This window comes from Loxodonta africana, chromosome 17 (genome assembly GCF_030014295.1).
Source record: "Loxodonta africana isolate mLoxAfr1 chromosome 17, mLoxAfr1.hap2, whole genome shotgun sequence".
NCBI classification, from domain to species: domain Eukaryota; kingdom Metazoa; phylum Chordata; class Mammalia; order Proboscidea; family Elephantidae; genus Loxodonta; species Loxodonta africana.
In genome coordinates, this window is record NC_087358.1 from 69,224,169 (window position 1) to 69,248,129 (window position 23,961).

Here is a 23,961-nt window from a genome sequence, read left to right on the forward strand (position 1 = left end):
CTTTAAGGTATAATAAACGGGACAAGCTCAAATTGATACATTTATTTACTTTTCATTAGTTTTCTGGGGGGAAATGGAAAAAGCAAAAATAAAAACCTACATACTAGTTCTACATACTAGTTCTATTGCCACCTGGATGACTTCATGATGAATTGCTATTAGAAGCTGGTTTTTATTCCTCATTATAGGGCCAATGTAGCATTCATGGCATTGGTAAGGATTTGGCAGAATTCTCCTTGGACTAAATATTTTACAGGACCAACCTGAAACCTTGCGTCTAGAAATACTACATTTCTACCACAAGTATAGCTTTTTAATAGAAATATGTTATAGTAACACTGTAATATCTGAATGGAAGGATTATAACAAGCTCTTAACATGAAGCTGAGGTAGTTATCTGTTCTCATAATTCCTTTTTTGTGTCCATTTTAGCACTATATGTAACTAATTTAATATTGACACATGTAATCATGACAATTTAATGTGAAAGTTTAAATTTATTCCATGGACCAATATCAGTTGCTCCCTAAATACATAATGTTATGATTTTAACTAAATCTACTGAGAGGAAATTAGTATGGCTTGTGAACCTTCAAAGTGTTTGTATGCTTTGGCAAATATTGCATTAAAAGAAACAGTAAGGTGTGATTTTTCCTCTCTCTTTACAATTCTTCCAATCCATTTGTTGTGATAAGAGCATGCAGGAAGGCTAGAAAGACAAAAAGATTATGTTGTAGTTGCTTTTCTTTTCCCCTTTTTAAAAAATTTTGTTGTTGAGAATATACATAGTATATCAATTCAACAGTTTTCTACATGTACAATTCAGCAACACTGATTACATTCTTTGAGTTGTGCAGCCATTCTCACCCTCCTTTTCTGAGTTGTTCCCCATTATCATAAACTCACTGCCTCCTAAATTTCCTAATCTTTCAAGTTGCTGTTGTTACTTTGATCCCATATAGTTATTAAAAGAACATAACGGTCAAAGCAGACATTTTTTTACTATTTTAGCTAAACTACTATTTGGTTTTAAGAAGACTTCACGGGATATTTTTGGTTTAAGGTTTAAAGATTATCTTGGGGCAATAGTTTCAGAGGTTCTTCCATGCCCCATGGCTCCAGAAAGTCTGGAATCATGAGAATTTGAAATTCTGCATTTTCCCCTTTTTGATCTGTATTCTGCAGAATCTTTGGTCAAAATGTTCAGTAATGGTAGCCGGTCATCATCCAATTCTGTTCTCATGGCAAAGGAGGCAGTTAGTTGGTTCATGGAGGTGATAAGCCACACCTTCCATATCCTCCTATTCCTGACTCTCCTTCTTCCTCTGTTACTCCAGGAGCATAGAGACCAACTGTCATGCCTTGGATGGCTGCTTGGAAGCTTTTACGATGGCAGACACTATAAAACAAACTAGGAGGGAGAAGAGAAGCACTAAACCATTGCTTCTTTTCATTATCACTGGGCAAAAATTCTGGCTCTAAACACAGCTCACCATGTTATGGTCCAGAAATGACTGGCAATTTACAGTAGCTCTAATTTTCTCTAAGCTAAAGACTATACATAACATTCTTAACCTTTGTTTTTTAAAAAAGCAGTAAATGGCATCTTCACGAAACCTCAATCAGCAGTTGAGAATACTACTTCATTCATATAAAATCTTCACCTTTTCTGTGTAAGTTAGAGTAAAATCATTGGAAGCACTAAAACTTTGAAACTTTCTTGTGCGAGCATGGGAGGAAAGCTAGAAAATTTAACATAAACTTATGGAAAAGGAAGGGTCCACTGATTTCTGATTATCATTATGAAATGTAATTTTTATCTCACATATTAAAAAGAACTAGGTAATAGAAGAAATCAAGAGAGAATAAAAAAATTCCTGGCATCAAATAAGAATGAAAACAAATCATACCAAAACCTTTGGGACACAGCAAAGGCAGTGCTCAGAGTTCGACTTATAGCAATAAATGTACACATCAAAAAAGAATGAGCCAAAATAAAAACATTGGCCCTACAACTTAAACATATAGAAAGAAAACAGCAAAAGAATCCCACAGCCACCAGAAGAAAGGAAATAATAAAGATTAGAGCAGAAATAAATGAAATAAAGAACTGAAGAAAAATATAATTAAGACCAAAAGTTAATTCTTTGAAAAGATCAACAAAATTGACAAAGCACTGGCCAAACTGACAAAAGAAAATCAGGAGAGGAAGAATATAACCCAAATAAGAAATGGATGGGTGACATTACAACAGACCCAACTGAAATAAAAAGGATCATAACAGAATACTGTGAAAAACTGTACTCCAACAAATTTGAGAACCTAGATAAATGGACAAATTTCTAGAAACACACTATCTACCTAAAATGACACAAACTGAGGTATAAAATCTGAACAAACCCCTAACAAGAGAAGAGATTGAACAGGTAAAAAAAAAAAAAACTCCCGACAACAAAAAAATCCCTGGCCCAGATGACTTCTACCAAACATTCAGAGAAGAGCTTATACCAGTACTACGCAAACTATTTCAGAACATAGAAAAGGAGGGAGTACTTTCAAATTCATTCTATGAAGCCAGCATAAACCTGATATCAAAGCCAGGCAAAGACACAACAAAAAAGAAAATTACAGGCCAATTTCTCTGATGAATATAGACACAAAATTCTCAACATAGTTCTAGACGATAGAATTTAGCATCATATAAAAAATATAATACACCACGACCCAAGTGGAATCCATACCAGGTATGCAAGGATTGTTCAACATTAGAAAATCAATCAACATAATCCACCACATAGACAGAACAAAAGAAAAGAATCACACGATCATCTCAATCAGTGCAGAAAAGGCATTCGATAAAGTCGAACACCCATTCCTGATAAAAACTCTCAGTAAAATAGGGATAGAAGGGAAACTCCTTAACACAGTAAAGGGCATCTATACAAAACCAACAGCCAACATCATTCTCAATCAACGAAGAGAGGCTGAAAACATTCCCCCTGAGAACAGGAACAGGTCAAGGATGCCCTTTATCACCACTCCTATTTAACATTGTGCTGGAAGTCCTAGCTAGAGCAATAAGGGTAGAAAAAGAAATAAAAGGCATCCAAATTGGAAAGGAAGAAGTAAAACTATCCCTCTTTGCAGATGATATGATACTATGTATAGAGAACCCCAGAGATTCCACAAGAAAATTACTGGAACTAAGAGATTCAGCAGACTAGCAGGATATAGGATCAACATGCAAAATCAGGTGGATTCCTACATACCACAAAGAGAACTTCGAAAAGGAAATAAGGAAAACAATATCATTTATAATAGCCCCTAAAAAGATAAAATACTTAGGGATAAATCTAACCAGGGACATAAAAGACCCATACAAAGAAAACTACATAACACCACTACAAGTCAAGAGACCTACATAAATGGAAAAACATACTACACATAGACAGGAAAACTCAACATCATGAAAATTTCAATTCTACCCGAAGTAATGTACAGACATAATGGAATCCTGATCCTACATACCAACAGCATTCTTTCACAAGTTGGAAAAACCAATCACCAACTTTATATGGAAAGGAAAGAAGCCCCGGATAAGCAAAGCGTTCTTGAAGAAAAAGAACAAAGCAGGAGGCCTCATGCTACCTGATGTCAGAACCCATTATACAGCTGCAGTAGTCAAAACAACTTGTACTCGTACAACAACAGACACATAGACTAATGGAACAGAATTGAGAACCCCAAAATAAATCCATCCGCCCATGGTCAGCTGATTTTTGACAAAGGACCAAAGCCCATTAAATGAGGAAAAGACGGTCTTTTTAACAAATGGTGGTGGCAAAACTGGATGTCCATCTGTAAAAAAAAAAATGATGCAAGACCCATACCTCACACCATACACAAAAACTAACTCTAAATATAAAACCTAAAACGATAAAGATCATGGGAGAAAAAATCGGGACAAGGCTAGGGACCCTAATACATGGCATAAATGCAATATAAACCATAACTAACAATGAACAAGCACCAGAAGATACATCAGGTAACTGGGAGCTCTTAAAAATTAAACATAAGTGCTCATCAAAACACCTCAGCAAAAGATTAAAAAGAGAACCTACTGACTGGGGAAAATTTTTTGGCTACAACACATAGGAAAAGGGTCTAATCTCTAAAAAGTTATAGAATACTTCAATACCTCAATAACAAAAAGACAATTAATACAATTAAAAAATGGGCAAAGGATATGAACAGACACTTCACCAAAAAAGATACTCAGGTGACTAACAGAGACACATGAGGAAATGCTTGAGGTCATTAGCCATTAAAACCAAACCTGTTGCCATTGAGTGAATTCCAGCTTACAGTGACCCTATAGGACAGAGTAGAACTGCCCCATAGGGTTTCCAAGGAGCACCTGGTGGATTCAAACTGCCAACCTCTTGGTTAGCAGCTGTAGCACTTAACCACTATGCCACCAGGGTTTCCTGTATGAGACCAGGATCATAAAAACTCAAGAAAAGGTTAATACACAGAAAAAAAACAATCTTTGATGGTCACTGGGAAGGTGAAATCACCAAGTAGATAGTAGACAAGTGTTAAATTTGGTGAAGGGAAAGCCAAAACAAATACAGGGAAAGTCAGCACAACCTGACCAAGGCAAAGTCATAGAAGCTTTCTAGATACATCCAAACAGCTTGAGGGACCGAGTTACTGGGGCTGATGGCTGAGGACCACAGTCTCCGGTCAACTGGCATAACACAGTTCATAAAGAAAATGTTCTACATCCACTTTGGTGAGTAGCGTCTGGGGTCTTAAAAGCTTGTGAGTGGCCATTTAAGATACGCTCATTGATCCCATCCCATCCAGAGCAAAGGAGAATGAAAAAAACCAGACACGAGGAAGGTATTAGTCCAATGGACCACATGAAACACAGCCTCCACCAGCCTGAGCCCAGGAGAACTAGATGGTGCTGGGCTACCACCACCAACAGCTCTGGCAGGGATCACAGCAGAGGGTTCCAGATAGAGTGGGAGAAAAATGTAAAACAAAATTCAAATTCAGAAAAAACGACCAGACTTACTTGTTTGACAGAGCCTGGAGAAACCCGAGACTATGGTCCCCAGACACCCTGATAACTCAGAATTGAACCCACTCCCGAAGTCCACCTTTCAGCCAAAAAGATTAGATAGGCCTATAAAACAAACAACACACATGAGGAACGTACTACTCAGTTAAATCAAATATGCGAGAGCAAATGGTCAACATCTGACCAAAAGCAAAGATGAGAAGGCTGGAAGGGACAGGAAAACTGGACGAATGGACACAGGGAACCCCAGGTGGAAACAGGGAGAGTGCTGACACATTGCACGTATTGCAACCAATGTCGCAAAACAATTTGTGTATAAATTTTTGAATGAGAAACGAAATTGCGCTATGCACTTTCACCTAACATATAATAACATTAAAAGAAGAAGAACATTAGTAGTTACCAGGAGCTGGGGGGCAGGAGGGAATGGGGAAGTTGAAAAATAAGTGTCTTACCAATAAAAAGTAATGAAAGACAATAATATGACCAGTAATTAAGTTGTTTATAAGCCATTCATGTTTTAGGGTGGGATTTGCAATGAGCCCTTATCTGAGTAACTGCTTCAAAAACAAGCTTATCATATATCAAACGGACTTATGCACATCTAAAAGACATGAGGTTATTTTATAATTGTGCCGCTTCTTGGGAATAAAAAAACAACACATTTGTTCTATTATCTGCAAACAAGCACTTTATTATCAAATACTTCAGCATCAGAGCAAGATTTCTAACTCCAAAAGTTTTGCCTTTACACAGTATCATACTGTCAGACACATATTAGAGGAATCTGATGCTATAATGCCATTCCTGCCTCTCTTCTGCAGCTGGATAACTTGTTTTGATCTAAAAAGTATAAATTTATTTCATTGTTACTGCTAGTACTTTTTAATTATACTGGATGTCAAGTTAAGAGAACTGTTTCATGGTGACATAAAAGTCAACTTCAAGAAAATCACGTCATCTTCTTAACTTACAGATAGATGCAAATCCCTCTTAACCCAGAGAAAAACAAAGGGCATTATGCAAGGATGTAAGGCAGATGAGCCCAGAAATAACATTCATCCAGAGATAGGGCTTCATATTCAATAATTCCATATGAGAAATTAATGACTTGGAGTAAATAGTTAAAATCAGGCCATGGGCCTTGGACATGTTTAATTGCCAAGGCCTTTTGTGAATTTTAATTAATGCTCTTTCTCAGAACACTTTACCAGAGGAATCTGAATGTCAGTAATTACAGGCTGTTAATTCATTTTGTCTAAGCTGTTCCTTCACTGGTACCCTACAATTAAAGCTGTTCTGAAGGCATACTTAAGACTGGTAATACATTAACGGAGTGCCTACTACACGCAGGGCACTGTGCCGTGCTGGGGGCTGAGGGCACTGCCGGTGCAGCGCTCCATGTGATGCCAGCCAGGTGGAAAATGGCACATTTGGCCAGAATAGCATATGTTGAGACCAGTGTACCAAAGGTGTCTGACTTCAGTGACTCAAAAGAGAAAATGGTAAGTATAGTAACATTTTAAAGTGCTTCCCCTTGAGCTTAGTCACATCTCATCAGAGCCTTTAATGCTGTCTGTATAAACTTGGGATTTCGGCAGATGGAGAAGACTGACCACCATCCTTCTTTTGACCGGACGTAAGTATTCAGCTAAATGTAGCTTACCAAGTGTATCATTTGCTGTTGTTGTTAGGTGCCGTCGAGTTGGTACCGACTCATGGCGACCCTACAGGATAGAGCATAACTGCCCCACAGGGTTTCCAAGGAGCGGCTGGTGGATTTGAACTGTCAACTTTTGGTTAGCAGCCAAGCTCTTAACCACTATGCCACCAAAGCTCCAAGTTTATTGTAAGTAATACTAATAAAAAAAAAAAAGTTTCTCTTCTCTGGCTTTTGTGGGGCAAATGGAAAGGCTCACAGATTCTTTCCTGCAGATGGTGATCAATTTTTAAAAGCTCCGACTCGGCTTGCCTTACTGATAAAGTTCTTCAGAAGGTCATGGTCCATTTCTGCAAAGCCTGAAGTTTGTGTTACTACAGTCAAATGGTTTATGCAAAATCTGAAGCAGAATTCTTCTAAATCCTAGGAAGAACAACAACAAAAATGGTTTAACAAATTAGTGTTTCCTAAAGCAATGCAATACAATGCAACATAGCATGGATATTCCTAAAAGTAGTAGGCAAATGTCCTTGCTAGCCAACAGGAAGAAATGTTGTCATGACAACACCTAAAGAACACTTATATAACTATCTAGCACGTGTGAATCCATGCTTGTAAAAATTCAAACCATGCAAAACAAAACGTAAAAGTTCCTCCCCACCAACCAACGCGAACGACCTTACTTTTTCTTCCCAGAGAAAGGCCCCTAAGTATAAGAATACTCTGTACATTTTTCTACTGACAGGATTTGTTCATTCCACTTTTAGTATCTGTTAAAAGCACTGTGTTCCTCTTTTATATTTCCCCGGGTGCTTTAAATATTTGTAAGTATAAAGAGTTTGTGGAAGGAAAGGGTCAGCCATAAAAAAGAGCAATGCTGGAAACTGCTTTTCTGAAGCCATCACCAGGCCCCTACTCTTCTTTTGCCTTCACAAGAAGACAACAAGAGCAGTGTGTGCTTGGATTTCATCGGACCACATATACCTGCTGTAATCTTACCCAGGAAAATGCTTTTAAGAAATCCTGACTTTCAAGGCTCTCTGGTAAGAGAACTCCACAGATTGCAGTTTTCTGGCTTACTGTAATGTATTCTGGGACAAAGAAAAATCCTATAGTAATTCTCTTGATTATAATTATTAATCTGAAGATCAGAATGAAGGTAGCCCTGAGGAGCCTAGGGTCAAAGCGAGGCCTGCCTGCTGAGACCTCCTGTATACCTCAGACCCTGGCTATGTTGCCTTTTTGACACAAGGTGCTGCTGGGTGGTGGTCAATTTTTTTAAAGTTCCCTCTCTGTGTCGCTGAAGCTAACTTATAAAAATAAAGCCAAAAATAATTTCCAAGCAACTATATATGCACACTGCACACTGTAATTTTTTCTTCTTTAGATAACACATCAACCAGCTGCCATGAAGTCAACTGTGACTCATGATGGCCCCATGTGTGTCAAAGTAGAACCGTGCTCCACAGGGTTTTCAATGGCTGATTTTCTGAAAGCAGATTGCCAGGCCTGTCTTCTGAGGCTCCTCTGGGTGGGATCAAACTGCTAACCTTTCAGTACTTAACTATTTATGCTACCCAGGGACTCCTTAGATAACACAAGTTACAGCCAATGCTAAAGATGAAAAAAATAGACTAAAAAATAAGCAATACTGATAGACATCCCAATGTACACACAAATCCACAGTACATTTTCTTTTAAGCAAAGAAACAAAATTCATGAAGAGAGCCTGTTTATTTTATCCCTAAACACAGCTGGGCAGGCCTTTAGGGTCGCATCAGCAGTGGCGAGTGAGCCTGAGTGATGGAACCAGTAAACTTCCACATGCCCACCTGATATCACAGCATGTCACTATACATAAAGAATGTGGTTCATTCATAAAAAAAAAAAAAAAACCCAGTGCCGTCGATATTCATAGATGCTCGATACACCACCATCTATTTAAAATCACAGATTCTTGGCTACATTTTTAGAAAGGACTTTTTTTTTTTTTTTTGCCAGCAGTACCTGAAAGTGAAATAAGACAGAGATCCAGCCCCTTTGGCTGAATTCTACAGAAGGGAATGGAGAAACTCGTCTGTACGCTACACACATTCAAATATGTCTGTAGTTAGTGTAGGTACCATCACCTCACGCTAGATTATACAACCTCCTAACTAAACCTCCTCCCCAGCCCCCACAAACTATTTTCAACACACCAGCCAGAGTAATTATTTTTAAATGGGAGTCAGATCATATCTGAACCTCTCAAAATCCTCCCATGGCTTTTCAGCTCATTCAGAAAACTCAAACTCCTTAAATTTGTCTCCTGGGCTCTGCAGGTGATCTGCCTCCATACCCTGGCCCGCAGCAGGGTCTCTCTGACTTCAGCTACAACTTTCCTCCCCTCACTAGACTCCACTCTCACTCACCTTGCTGTTCCTACCTCACGACCTTCTCACTTGCTCCTCCTTTTACCTGCCTCTCGGTCTGCTTCCAAAAGGGCACAGCCTTGAAAACCCTGTGGGGCAGTTCTGCTCAGCACACATGGGGCTGCCATGAGTTAGAGTTGAGGTGACAGGAACTAGTTTGGTTTTTCAGTTTGGTTCCTTTTTTCCTGGCAGGCATCCAGCCATACATCTTCAAGGCTCATTCCCTCAGCTCCTCCAAGGCTTTGCTCAGTCACTGGCCTTCTCTGACTTCAAGTTATAATTTCTACTTTACCTCAGCCTGGCACTCCCCACCTCCCTTCCCTACCTACTTACCTAGTTTCCACATCACCTGTTACCTTCTGACATACTACATATTGTATTTATTTATTTATTGTTCATCTCCCCTCACCAGAAAGTAAGTTCCATGAGGGCAGAGATACTGGTCTGCTTTGTTCACTTACTGTGATGGTTAAGGTTGTCAACATGCCTGAGCCATGATTCTCAGAGCTCTGGCAGTTATATAATGATGAATCACCTCCATGATGACATCTGATATAATGTAATTATCTACATGATGCAATCTGCTGTGAGCAGCCAACCAGTTGAAAGAGTTTCCTTGGGAGTGTGGCCTGCATCTAAAATATATGGACTCTTGGGTGTTGCTCACTCTGGATCCTGCACCCAGCTCATCATTATCTCACCTCCAGTTCTTGGGACACAAGCCAGGTGCTTCCTATATTGACTGCCGATCTTGGGATTCTCTGGCTTCTGCAGCCTGTGACCTAGCACCCTGCCATCTGACCCACCGATCTTGGGTTCATCAGCCCCTGCAGTGACATGAATCAGTAGAAGCCTCCAGTCTGACTCCAGACCCACAGACTTGGGACTTCCCAGCCTCTGTAACCATGTACCTGAGGCAAATGCCTTATATGACAGTGAGGAATGTTCTCAAAACACATCCCCACCACCAATTTTTGCTTCTAGACCTATAATTAGACTTAAGTCCCAGCAAGCCCCAAAAGGTGAAGTACAAAATGACACAGGAAGAGGAATGCTACCCGCCAAAAGAATGGCTTGACTAATATAGATAAAAACAGAAACCTGGGGAATATGTGCTGTTGTTGTTAGGTGACATCGAGTTGGTTCCAACTCATAGGAACAAAACACTGCCCAGTCCTATGCCATTTCTCACAATTGTTGCTATGCTTGAACTCACTGTTCCAGCCACTGTGTCAATCCATCTCATTAAGGGTCTTCCTCTTTTGCACTGATTCTCTAATTTACCTAGCATGATATCCTTCTCCAGGAACTGATCCCTCCTGATAACATGTCCAAAGTATGTGAGACAAAGTCTCGTCATCCTTGCTTCTAAGGATCTTTCTGGTTGTACTTCTTCCAAGACAGATTTGTTCTTTCTTTTGGCAGTCCATGGTATATTCAATATTCTTCTCCAACACCACAATTCAAAGGAGTCAATTCTTCTTGAATCTTCCTCATTCATTGTCCAGCTTTTGCAAGCATATGAGATGATCGAAAACACCATGGTTTGAGTCAGGGACACCTTAGTCCTCTAGATGACATCTTTGCTCATCAACACTTTAAAGAGGTCTTCCTCAGCAGAAATGCCCAATGCAATGCATCACTTGATTTCTTGACCTCTGCTTCCATGGCCTTTGATTGTGGATCCAATTAAATTAAATCCGTGACAACCTCCATCTCCTCTCCGTTTATCATGATGTTGTGTGGGTCCAGGTGTGAGGATTTTTGTTTTCTTTATGTTGAGGTGTAATCCATACCGAAGGCTGTGGTCTTTGATCTTCATCAGTAAGAGTGACAAGTCCTCTTCACTTTCGGCAAGCAAGATTGTGTCATCTGCATAACACAGGTTGTTAATGAGTCTTCCTCCAATCCTGATGTCCCATTTTTCTTCCTATATTCCAGCTTCTCAGACTATTTCCTCAGCATACAGATTGAATAGGTATGGTGAAAGGATGCAACCCTGATACACACCTTTCCTGACTTTAAACCATGCAGTATCCTCTTGTTCTGTTTGAATAACTGCTTCGTGATCCATGTACAGGTTCCTCATGAGCACAATTAAGTGTTCTGGAATTCCCATTCTCCAAAATATTATCCATAATTTCTTATGATCCACACAGTCAAAGGCCTTTGTATAGTCAATAAAACACAGGTAAACATCTTTCTGGTATTCTCTTTCAGCCAGGATCCATCTCACATCAGCAATGATATCTCTGGTTCCACGTCCTCTTCTAAATCCAGCTTGAATTTCTGGCAGTTCCCTGTTGATACACTGCTGCAGCCACTTTTGAATGATCTTCAGCAAAATTTTGCTTGCATGTGGTATTAATGATATTGTTCGATAATTTCTGCTTTCGGTTGGATCACCTTTCTTGGGAATAGGCATAAATACAGATCTCTTCCCATCGGCTGGCCAGGTAGCTGTCTTCCAAATTTCTTGGCATAGATGAGTGAGCCCTTCCAGTGCTGCATCTGTTTGTTGAAACATTTCACTTACCATTCTGTCAATTTCCGGAACCCTGTTTTTCACCAATACCCTCAGTGCAGCCTGGACTTCTTCCTTCAGTACCATCGATTCCTGATCATATGTTGCCTCCTGAAATGGCTGAATGTCAATCAATTCTTTTTGGAATAGTGACTCCGTGTATTCCTTCCATCTTCTTTTGATGCTCCCTGCATCTTTTAATATTTTCCCCCTAGAAAATCCTTCAGTGTTGTAACTCGAGGCTTGAATTTTTCTTCAGTTCTTCCAGCTTGAGAAATGCAGAGCATGTTCCTTCCTTTTGATTTTCCATCGCCAGGTCTTTACACGTGTCATTATAATACTTTGTTTTCTTGAGGCGACCTCTGAAATCTTCTGTTCAACTCTTTCACTTCATCATTTTTTCCTTTTGCTTTAGCTACCCAACGTTCAAGAGCAAGTTTCACACTCTCTTCTGACATTCATTTAGGTCTTTTCTTTCTCTCCTGTCTTTTTAATGACCTCTTGCTTTCTTCATACACGATGTCCCTGATATCATTCCACAACTCATCTGGCCTTCGGTTATTAGAGTTCAATGCATCAAATCTATCCTTGAGATGGTCTCTAAATTTAGGTGGGATAAACTCAAAGTCGTATTTTGGCTCTCAACAAACTGACAGACGCGTGGGGGGTGGGTACGTGTAGGTATGGCTATTATGGGTGTCTTAGTTATCTAGTGCTGCTATAACAGAAATACCACAAGTGTTTGGCTTTAACAAAGAGAAATTTATTCTCTCACATCTAGTAGGCTAGAAGTCAAAATTCAGAGCATCAGCTCCAGGGGGAGGCGTTCTCCGTCAGCTCTGGAGGAATATTCTTGTCATCAATCTTCCCCTGGACTGGGAGCTTCTACGTGCAGTAACCCTAGGTTCAAAGCTCTACTCCTGGTACTGTTTTCTTGGTGGTATGAGGTCCCCCTGTCTCTCTGCTGGCTTCCCTCTTTTATATCTCAAAAGAGACTGGCTCAACACACAATCCAATGTTATAGGTTGAGCCCTTCCTCATTAACATAACTGCTACCTATCCCACCTCATTAACATCACAGAGGTAGGATTTACAACACATAGGAAAATCACATCAGATCCCAAAACACCGGACAATCAAACGATACTGAGAATCATGGCCCAGACAAAGTGACATACATATTTTTGGGGGACACAATGCAATCCATGACATTTCACCCTTTGGTCCCCCAAAATTCATGTCCTACCCCATATAAAACATATTCACCCCCACCATATCATAGCAAAAGTCTTAATCCAAGTCCAAAATCCAAAAATTCCTCTTCATCTGTGAAATCTAGAATACAAGTTATCTGTATCCAGAGGTACAATGGCAGAACAGGCACAACGGAGACATTTCCATTACAAAAGGGAGAAATTGGAGGGAAAAAGGATAATGCACTAAGCAAGTTAGCAGAATACATTACATTAGCCCTCAATGTTTTGAAAATAATCCTCTGTTCTCTGAGACAATTTACACAACGGCCCTGCCCTCCAGACTCTAGGCATTGGCTTCAGCTCCACCCTCCAGGCCCGCTAGGACGGCAACTCTGCTCCCTCAGCTTTAGGTATACCATTTTCCTAGTCCATCTGAGTGGCGACTCCACCTTTAGAAACACCAGAGGCCATGGTTCCACCCTCTGAAACCCCAGAGGTTGTGGCCATGCCCTTTGAGACAGAGGCAGCTTGGCTTTCTATGTTCCTTGTCTCTTCAGCTTCTGCCTCCTGGTTTCTTGGCCTCTCGGCCCCTCGAGCCTCTCTGCTCGCCTCTGCCCTGCTAGTGTTCCAAAGCTCCTTAGCTCCATAGATGAGTGCCTGGAGGTACCCTACTCCATCAGTAAACTCCAGCCAGAAGGTACTCAGCTCTCTTGCTCCATGGGTTGGCCCCAGCACTGTCTGGCGTTGGTCTCCTGGTTTTGCTGCTGCCAGTTCTCTGCTGCTGCTTCTCACCATCTGTGCCATCTCCATTGTTAACAGTTCTCCTTACTTCCTTCTGAGTCCTCTATCCATTCACAGTTTTAAAACTGGTTCCACATTTTAGGTATCTGTTATAGCAGCACCCCATACTCAGTAGAAAATTCTGTCTTAGTTATCTAGTGCTGCTATAACAGAAATACCACAAGTGGATAGCTTTAACAAAGATAAATTCATTTTCTCACATTCTTTTTTAGTAGGCTAGATGTCGAAATTCAGAGTGTCAGCTCCAGGAAAAGGCTTTCTCTGTTGGCTCTGGAGGAAGATCCTTGTCATCAATCTTCCCCTTGACTAAAGCTTCTCTGTGCCAGAACACCAGGCCCAAAGGATACATTCTGCTCCTGGTACTGCTTTCTTGGTACTATGAGGTCCCTCTGTCTCTCTGCTCACTTCTCTTTTACACCTCAAAAGAGATTGGCTCAAGACACAATCCAATCTTGTAGATTGGGCCCTGCCTCATTAACACAACTGCTGCCTATCCCACCTCATCAATATCATAAAGGTAGGATTTGCAACACATAGGAAAATCACATCAGATGACAAAACGGTAGACAACCACACAATACTGGGAATCACGGCCCAGCCAATGTGACACATATATTTTTGGGGAACATAATTTGATCCATGACAATGGGTATGGGATAATGGTGCAAGGAACATTAAGTTGGATTAGTCTAAGTTTACTGAAGGCCCACTAAGCACAGATTCTTCATTCAGTGTTTCAGCTCAGTATGTTAGAAAAGGATCTAATAGTTTATTTGGTTGGTTCACTGATGCGTGGATTATGTGGTGGCCTACACTAAATCAAGGCGAAGTACCAGAATTTGGTATACTGTAGAAAAAGGCATCCAAAACCTTAGGGAAACTGGAATGTTAGAGTGGATTTATCAGGTTGGACCACAGAACCACACATGGAATGCCCAAAGAACACACCTTTTACCACAATGGTGAGGAACAAATTTATGAAGAGAGCCCTAGTATCCTTGCAGACTGCTGTGATTGCTATTTTATGTGAGTTAGATTTGACAGTGGGAACTGCCTGACTTGAAGTAAGACAATGGGGCTGACTGGAACCCATGGCAGTAGGGGCCAAGAGCAGCATTCAGTTGACAAAGACAAGGTGGGCATGGTTACTGTCCCTAATGGACAATGGAGTAAAAGCTGTAATCAAAATAATCTGACTCATATGGACTTACGGCATTGGCTACTTAGTCAAGGCATCCCTAGGAGTGAAACTGATGGGAAATCTACTAAATATTTACTTCATCTGTACAAGTGGAAGAATTCTAGGTCGAGGGAACAGCAGGCTAACTTGAATCGCCAAAATAAAGATTCACAGCCCATCAATCAATTCCCAGACTTCAGCCAGTTTACAGATCCACAACTCCTTGAATGAAGGCGATGCCTGGACCCCCTAAGGAAGGACCCCAATGCACTGCCAAAAATTTATACTGTTGATCTTTCTCTCAGTCTTCCCCAAAGGGATCTACATCCTTTTATCAGTGACTATTTATTGGGAAAAAGGAAATAATTATATCTTGGCGGGGGGGGGGGGTTACTTGACACTGGCTCTGAGCTGACACTAATTCCAGGAGACCCAAAACATCAGTGTGGCCTACCAGTCAAAGTAGGGGCATAAAGAGACCACGTTATTAATGGAGCTTTAGCTCATGTTTGTTTCACAGTAGGTCCACTGGGTCCCTGAAACCCATCCTGTAGTAATCTCCCCAGTTCCAGAATGAATAATTGGAATAGACATACTCAGCAACCGGCAGCACCCCCATTTTGCACACCTGACATGTGGAGCAAGGGCTATAAGAGTAGGAAAGGCTAAGTGGATACCATGAGAACTACCCCTAACTAAGAAAATAGTAAAACAAAATGCAATACTGCATTCCTGGAGGGATCGCAGAGGTTACTACCACCATTAAGGACTTGAATGATGCAGGGATGGTAATTCCCAGCACATCCCCATTCTATCTGGCCTGTGCAGAAAACAGATAGATCTTGGAGAATAGCAGCGGATTACCGAAAACTTAACCAGGTGATGACTCCAATTGCAGCTGTTGTTCCAGATGTTTTTCCATTGCTTGAGCAAATTAATACACCTCCTGGTACCCGTAAGCAGCTATTAATCCAGCTAATGCCTTTTTCCTCCATATATTTTGAAGGACCACCAGAAGCAGTTTGTCTCAACTGGCATAAGTAGCAGTACACCTTTACTATCCTACCTCAGAGGTATATCAACTCTTTAGCCCTACATCATAATTTAGTCCACAGGAACCTTGATTCCTTTCCCTTCCACCCTGGTTCATTATATTGATGACATTATGCTTACTGAACCTAGTAAGGAAGCAGTATCAATGCCTCTAAACTTTTTGGTAAGATGTATGCTAGAGGGTGGGAAATGTACCGTACAAAAACTCAGGAGCCTTTCACCTCAATAAAATTTCTAAGGGTCCAGTGGTGTGGAGCATGTTGATATATTCCTTCTGGAGTAAAGAATAAGCTGTTGCATCTGGCCCTTCTTACAACTAAAAAGGAGGCACAACACCTGGTAGGCCTCTGTGGATTTTGGAGGCAGCATATGCCTCAATTGGGTGTGTCACTCCAATCTATTTATCAAGTGACTTGAACAGTTGCTAGTTTTGAGTGAGGCCCAGACCAAAAGAAGGCTCTGCGACAGGTTCAGGCTACCATACAAGATGCTCTGCCACTTGGGCCTTGTGATCCAGTTGACCCAATGGTGCCTGAAGTGTTACTGGCAGAAAGAGATGCCGTCTGGAGTTTTGGCAGGTCCCTATTGGTGAATCACACTGTAGACCCTTAGGATTTTGGAGCAAAGCCCTGCCATCCTCTGCAGATAACTACTCTCCTTTTGAGGAAGAGCTTTTGGCTTGTTACTGGGCCTTAATAGAGACTGAACACTTAACCATGGGCCACAAAGCCACAATGGGGCCTGAGCTGCCTATCATGAACTGAGTCTTGTCTGACCCACAGAGCCATAAAGGTAGATGGCACAGTAACCCTCCATAATTAAATGGAAGTGGTATATAGGTCACCGGGCCCAAGCAGGACCTGAATGCACAAGTAAGTTGTATGAGGAAGTGGCCCAAATGCCTATGGTCTCTACTCCAATCACATTACCTGCCCTCTCCCAGTCTGCATCTATGGCCTCATGGGGAGTTCCTTAAATCAGTTCACTGAGGAAGAGAAATCACTTGCCTGCTTTACGGAGGGTTCCGTGCAATATGCAGGTACCACTTGGAATTGGATGGTGGCAGACTGCAGCTCCTTCCTGGGACCTCTCTGAAGGACAGTGGTGAAAGGAAATCCTCCCAATGGGCAGAACTTCAAGCAGTGCACCTGGTTGTTCACTTTGCTTAGAAAGACAAACGACCAGATGTGCTGGCCGTTCATGGGCTGTGGCTAATGGTCTGGCTAGATGGTCAGGGACTTGGAAGTAACATGACTGGAAAACTGGAGACAAGAAGTATGGGGAAGAGGTATGTAGACAGACCTCCCCAAATGGGCCAAAGAAGTGAAGATATTTTGTGTCTAGTGTGAATGCTTACCAAAGGGTGACTTCAGTAGAGGAGGATTTTAACAGTCAAGTGGATATGATAATACGTTCTATGAAAACCAGTCATCTTTTTACCCCAGACACTCCCGTCATTGCCCAATGGGCTCATGATCAAAGTAGTCATGGTGGCAGGGATGGAGGTTATGCATGGGCTCAGCAACATGGACTTCTACTCACCAAGGCCAACTTGGCTACAGCCACTGCTGAGCACTCAATCTGCCAGCAGCAGACACCAACACTGAGTCTCCAATATGGCACTCATTCCTTGAAGTGATCAGCCAGCAACCTGGTGGCAGGTTGATTACATTGGCCCACTTCCATCATGGAAAGGGCAATGTTTTGTTCTTATCAGAATAGACACTTACTCTGGATATGGATTTGCCTTCCCTTCACACAGTGCTTCAGCTCAAACTACCATCCGCGGACTTATGGAATGCTATACACACCATCACAGTATCACTATGGATCAAGGGACTCACTTTGCAGCAAATGAAGTGTGGCAATGGGCCTATGGTCATGTAATTCACTGGTCTTACCATGTTCCCCATCATCCTGAAGCAGTTGGCTTAACAGAATTATGGAATGGCCTTCTGAAGACATAATTACGGTGCCAGCTAGGTGGTAACTTTGCAGGGTTGGGGCAGTGTTCCCCAGGAGGCTGTATATGCTCTAAACGAGCATCCAATATATGGTGTTATTTTTCCCATAGGCAGGATTCATGGGTCCAGAAATCTAGACGTGGAAATGGGAGTGGCACCACTATTACCCCTAGTGACCCACTTGCACAATTTTTGTTTCCTGTCCCCTTAACCCTATGCTCTTTGAGTCTAGAGGTCTTATTTCCAAAGAAAGGAATGCTCCCAATAGGATACACAACACTGATTCCACTGAACTGGAAGTTAACAATGCCACCCAGCTACTTTGAGTTCCTTATGGCTCTGGATCAACAGGCAAAGAAAGAAGTTACTGTATGGCTGGTGTGACTGATCCTGATTACCAAGGGGAAACTGGATTGATAACACATAACAGAGGTAAAGAAAAGTACATCCGGAATACAGGAAATCCCTTAGGGTGTCTCTTAGTAATACCGTGCCCTGTGATTAAAGTCAATGGAAAACTACAGCAACACAATTCCAACATGAATACTAATGGCCCAGATCCTTCAGGAACGAAGGTTTGGGTCACCCCACCAGGCAAGGAACCATGACCAGCTAAGGTGCTTACTGAGCGTAAACAAAATACAGAATGGGTGGCAGAAGAAGATAGTTCTAAATACCTGCTAAAATCAAGTGACAAGTTGCAGAAACGAGGACTGTAATTGTTATGACTATTTCTTCCTTGCCTATGTGCAACAAATATTTTTGTTTTCTTCACCTTAAAATGTAAGATGTAAACAAGGCTAGTGCGTTTTTAGTTGTACATGTGTTAGTTGAATCATGTTAGGCAGAAAGTATGACCATTTATTTTGAGATTACGTATGGTTTAAAGAGATGTATACAGGTGGCAAGTTAACAGTTGGTGGAATATGATGGTTAAGGTTCTGTGTCAACTTGGCTGGGCTATGATTCTCGCTGGTTTGGCAGCTATGTAATGATGTAATTACCTCCATGATGAAATCTGGTATGATGTAATCACCTCCATGATAAGATCTGCTGTTAGCAGCCAATCAGTTGAAAGGAAGTTTCCTTGAGGGTGTGGCTTGCATCCAATATATACAGACTTTCTGGCAAAGCTCTGTGGCTTTTGCTTGCTCTGGATCCTGCAGACTTGAGCCCACAGCTTGCCATACTGCAAGCCGAACTTGGAATTGGTTGGCCTCTGCAGCCTGTGATCCAGCAGCCTACTGTCTGACCTGCCAGTCTTGAATTCATCAGCCCCTGCAGCTACGCGAGTGAGGAGAAGCCTCCAGTCCTGATGCCTGACCTCTGGACTTGGGACTTTCCAGCCTCTACAACTGCATGAACCATTTCTTTGGTATAAATCTCTCTCTCTCTCTCTCTATATATATACATACACATGCTTCACTGGTTTTGCTTCTCTTGAGAACCCAGCCTAAGACACTTACTGTACTTTTAGTGCCTAGAATAGTGCTGTGTGTATAAGAGACACTAAGTGAATATTTGTTGAATCAATGAATGAATATTGCTGATTTTAAAATATGGGAGACAACAGAGAATTATAATTAAAAGTGTGGTTTTGAAATCTCTCCAATTTTGGATTGAGTTCCAGCTTCACAATTTACTAGCTTACTAAGAATTTACTTAATCTCTCCAGACCTCAGTTTCCTCATTTGTAAATCAGAACTGATAAAAATGCTTATACCTTATAAGGTTGTTTCGAGAATTAAATGAGACTTGAACTGTGCTTAAAACAATCCCCGGGTCACGTTATGTACTAAGTGGTAGTCATTATTTTAGCACCTCTAGCATAAGGGACAATAATTTGGTAGCTCAAAGAGCCCATTTCTTGCATGATTATTAGTCATTAGAAGAATATAATTAAACACACTGCTCTTTATTTTTGTTGCTGCTGTTGTTAGGTGCCATCGATTTTTGACTCACAGTGACCTCATGTGACAGAGCAGAACTGCCCCATAGAGTTTTCTAGGCCATAATCTTTATGGAAGCAGATCAGCAGGTCTTCTCCTGTGGAGCAGCTGGTGGGTTCAAACTGCCAACCTTTCAGTTAGCAGTGGCATGCTTAACCATTGCACCACCAGGGCTCCTCTTTATTAAAACTTTTATTTTATATTAAGAATATATGCAATTTTTTACTTATAGTCTATTATACTAATTTAGGGTACAATAATTAACTGGACAAGTGGTAGTACAATAAAAAAAAAGTGTCTCTAAAAGACAGTGTCTCTATTTCCAAAGTTAAATATGCATTAAACAAACATTTAATGAGCGTCCACTATGCATCCCACTACGCTAGGCCCTGGGGATATGGTTTCGAACAAAACAAAGTTCCTGCCCTCCCTCAAGAAGCTTACATTCTAGAAAACAGAAGGGTGCAAGGTAACCATACAAATAATTCACATAAATAGGGAATATAGAAAAGTCTTAGAAATCAATCCTGCTTTGGTGGGAAATGATGAGTGCCACCATCTCGACATCTGAAGTATCCCACCAGAGTATTATCATGCCTATGACTTTAAAGAACAAACTCCAGAAAAGCACATATATTTTACTTGGCCAAGAAGCACTCTGCTTGAAAGTGGCCAATGTATTATTACCTTGATGAAATACAAACACACTACACTATGCTTTTAAATATCACTGTTTCAAGGTGTTATTATGTAGTCATCAAAATTTTTCTTTCCAGATTTTTTTAAATGTTAAGTAAAAAAAACCTGAACTTCAAGTATTTAGAGATATATACATATCATAACCTAGAAAAAAATCAGAAGCTGTATGAAAATGTTCACGCTCTCTGGTTGATAGGTCACTTCCTCCCTAAGAGTTTTTGTATTTTTCCACATTTTCTCTAATAAGTATATTATTATTTATATAACCCCTAAAATGTCCCTGTTTTTTGACCATAGTAAAACATATCCTTACAACCAAAAGGAAAATGACTGATAACTCCAAGAAGTGATGGCCTGTTTCCTAAAGATTTGTCTCAAAGAAAGGTTTTCTTTCCTTTCTTCACTATTAAAACAATACATGGTCACTGTAGAAAGCTCAGAAAATACAAACAAGAGAGGGAAATAAAAATCATCCATAATCCCACTACAGAGAGATAACCACTGACTATACTTTTTAATCTTTTTTTATGTAGATAATGAATTTCAGACTTTTTTTATCTAGGTATTTACAGTAAAAAAAAAAAAAAAATTATAGTTTTTTACTTAATGATGTATCTTGAGTAGCTGCCTAATTTCATGGTACTGACATTCCACAGTTTAAATAGTCCTCTACTGTTCGCATTGACTTTTTCTAATTTTTCAAAATTATAAACAATAGTGCAGTGAACATCTTTAAAGTCAAATCTTTGTTCAAATTCATGATTACTTCCTTAAGATAAATTCCTATAAGTGAATTCCTTAGTTTAAAAGTGTTACATCTTTTAGGCTTTTAATACATATTACCAAATTGCTCTTCAGAAAGGCTGTACCAATTTGTACTCTCCTACGCAGTTTATATTTATATAAAAGTCTGAGGAAGGAAATGACTCATCAACCAGAGAGCATGAGCATTTTCATACAGCTTCTTCTGATAAAGAAAACAAAAATCCTCACAACTGGACCAATAAGCAACATCGTGATAAACGGAGAAAAGACTGAAGTTGTCAAGGATTTCATTTTACTTTGATCCACAACCAACACCCATGGAACCACGGGTCAAGAATCAAAAGATGCACTGCACTGGGCAAATCTGCTGCAAAAGACCTCTTTAAAGTGTTGAAAAGCAAAGATGTCACCTTGAAGACTAAGGTGCACCTGACCCAAGCCATGGTATTTTCAATCGCCTCATATGCATGTGGAAGCAGGACAATGAATAAGGAAAATTCAAGAAGAATTGACGGCTTTGAATTGTGGTGTTGGCGAAGAATAGTGAATATGCCAGGGACTGCCAAAAGAACAAACAAATCTTCTTGGAAGAAGTACAATCAGAATGCTCCTTAGAAGCAAGGATGGTGAGGCTACATCTTACATACTTTGGACATGTTATCAGGAGGGATCAGCCCTCGGAGGACATCATACTTGGTAAAGTAGAGGGTCAGTGAAAAAGAGGAAGACCCTCAACGAGATGGATTGACACAGTGGCTGCAACAATGGGCTTAAGCATAATGACAATTGTGAGCATGGCACAGGACTAGGCAGTGTTTCGTTCTGTAGTACACAGGGTCGCTATGAGTCAGAACCGACTTGATGGTACCTAAAAACAACAACAGGCAGTTTAGGAAAATACCTATTTTTCTGATCCTGTGGTGCAATGGTTAAGCACTCAGCTGCTAATCAAAAGGTCACCAGTTCCAACCCACTAGCAGCTCTAAGGGAGAAAAGATCTGGCAACCTCTTCCCATAAAGATTACAGCCTAGGAAACCCTATGGGGCAGTTCTACTCTGTCACGTGGGGTCACAATGAGTCAAAATCAGCACATAAGAACATATTTCTAAATATATATTCCATGGTTTGACAAATGAAAAATTATACCTTGTTTTCACTAACATTTTTTATTTGTTGATACAGCCATTTGTTCTTTGCTCCATTTTTTCAAACGATCTGTTCATTTTTTTTTTAAGAACTATACATTAACTGTGTTAAACCTGCACCATTGTATACTGTAATATTTTTCCCAGTGTATCATTTACCTTCTAATTTTCTGATATCATCACTTTCTCACTTTCTCTACGGTATTATTTTTTGGTGTATACAGGTTTTTGGATAGATGTTCTTCTAATCTTTTTGAAATGAGATTTCAAACCCTTTACGGTTTCTCCCACGATGGCCACCCTAAAATATAAGTATTCACTTACATTTTTTCTAGTACTTTTGTTAATTTTTTATATTAAATCTTTAATCTACCTAGGGCTTACTTTAGCTTAAGTCGACCTGTGACTTTATTTTTCCAGAAGGTAAGTTAGGCAACAGAGTGGTTTTCTCACCTGAGCCTCGTATTTCACAGCGGCAGAGAGCAGAGCAATGGCATTCTCCTCACAGATTCCTTGCTTGATGGTTTGTTGGCAGAGCTTTTTCAAACGATTTTCTCTATAAAATGTTGCCAAATCTAGCAATCCTGGTGGAAAGAGGTGTTTATTAGGAAGAATGATTTCCAGCATCCTGATTTAAACTCTCAACCATTTACAGATGGTTTTTAACATTATTTTTAAAATAATACTTAACAAAGAGCTATGTAAATTCAATAAAGACTGGCACTGACTTACACTCTGAGTGTTTGCTTTTACCCGGGAACACAGCAGAACTGAGCTAATACAGTACACGAACAACTAATCGCTGAAAAATAGGGGCACATTGAAAATGGCTGTAATATTTTTCTTAGAAAGTAAAGAAAAGGGGTGCTCCTCTAATTATCCCTCATCTGGGGTATTAGTATGTCCTCATATGGTCACTTCCATCAGCACATACACAAGCGGTAACAGCACCCATCTTTAAAAAAAAGAAAGAAAAACCTTTCATGGATATATGTCCGCCTCCTACTGAAAAAAAAAAAGAAGTAAACCAGTTGCTGTGGGCCCAATTCCAACTCATGGTGACTCCATATGTGTCAGAGTAGAAATGTGCTCTATACGGTTTTCAGTGGCTGATTTTTCTGAAGGAGATCACTAGACCTTTCTTCCAAGGTGCCTCTGGGTGGACACAAACCTTCAAGCTTCTGGTTAGCAGCTGAGCATGTTAACTGTTTGCACCACCCAACGACAGTAATTAAGTAAGAACGTTTTGACATTTCATCTATCTCGTACTTTATCTACCAATCTTTTTTTTTGGGGGGGGGTTGGTATTTTATTTATTTTTTTACTGATGAAGGTTTACAGAACAAACTAGCTTCTCGTTAAACAGTTAGTACACATATTGTTTTATGACGTTGGCTAACAACTCCATGACACGTCAACATACTCCCTTCTCAACCTTGGGTTCCCTATTACCAGCTTTCTTATCCGCTCCCACCTTCTAGTCCTTGCCCCTGGGCTGGTGTGCCCCTTTAGTCTCATTTTGTT

At 40.4% G+C, this 23,961-nt stretch overlaps 1 protein-coding gene across 15 annotated transcripts in view; it reads right to left on the bottom strand.

The window, feature by feature from the left end:
- Positions 1-5,753: 5,753 nt before the first annotated feature.
- RCBTB2 (RCC1 and BTB domain containing protein 2) overlaps positions 5,754-23,961 on the bottom strand; it is a 53,966-nt gene continuing 35,758 nt past the window's right edge. For 13 of the 15 annotated variants that reach the window (XM_003412621.4, XM_064270133.1, XM_064270134.1 and 10 more), the window contains 2 exons: positions 22,891-23,021; positions 5,754-7,172 (listed from right to left, as the gene is read on the bottom strand). In XM_003412621.4, the coding sequence (XP_003412669.1) occupies positions 7,032-7,172; positions 22,891-23,021 (272 nt within the window). In that variant the 3' untranslated portion in view covers positions 5,754-7,031. Of the gene's footprint in view, positions 7,173-14,288; positions 22,160-22,198; positions 22,739-22,890; positions 23,022-23,961 lie in introns of those variants that run through there. The other 2 variants (XM_064270141.1, XM_064270140.1) reach the window with 2 other exon arrangements.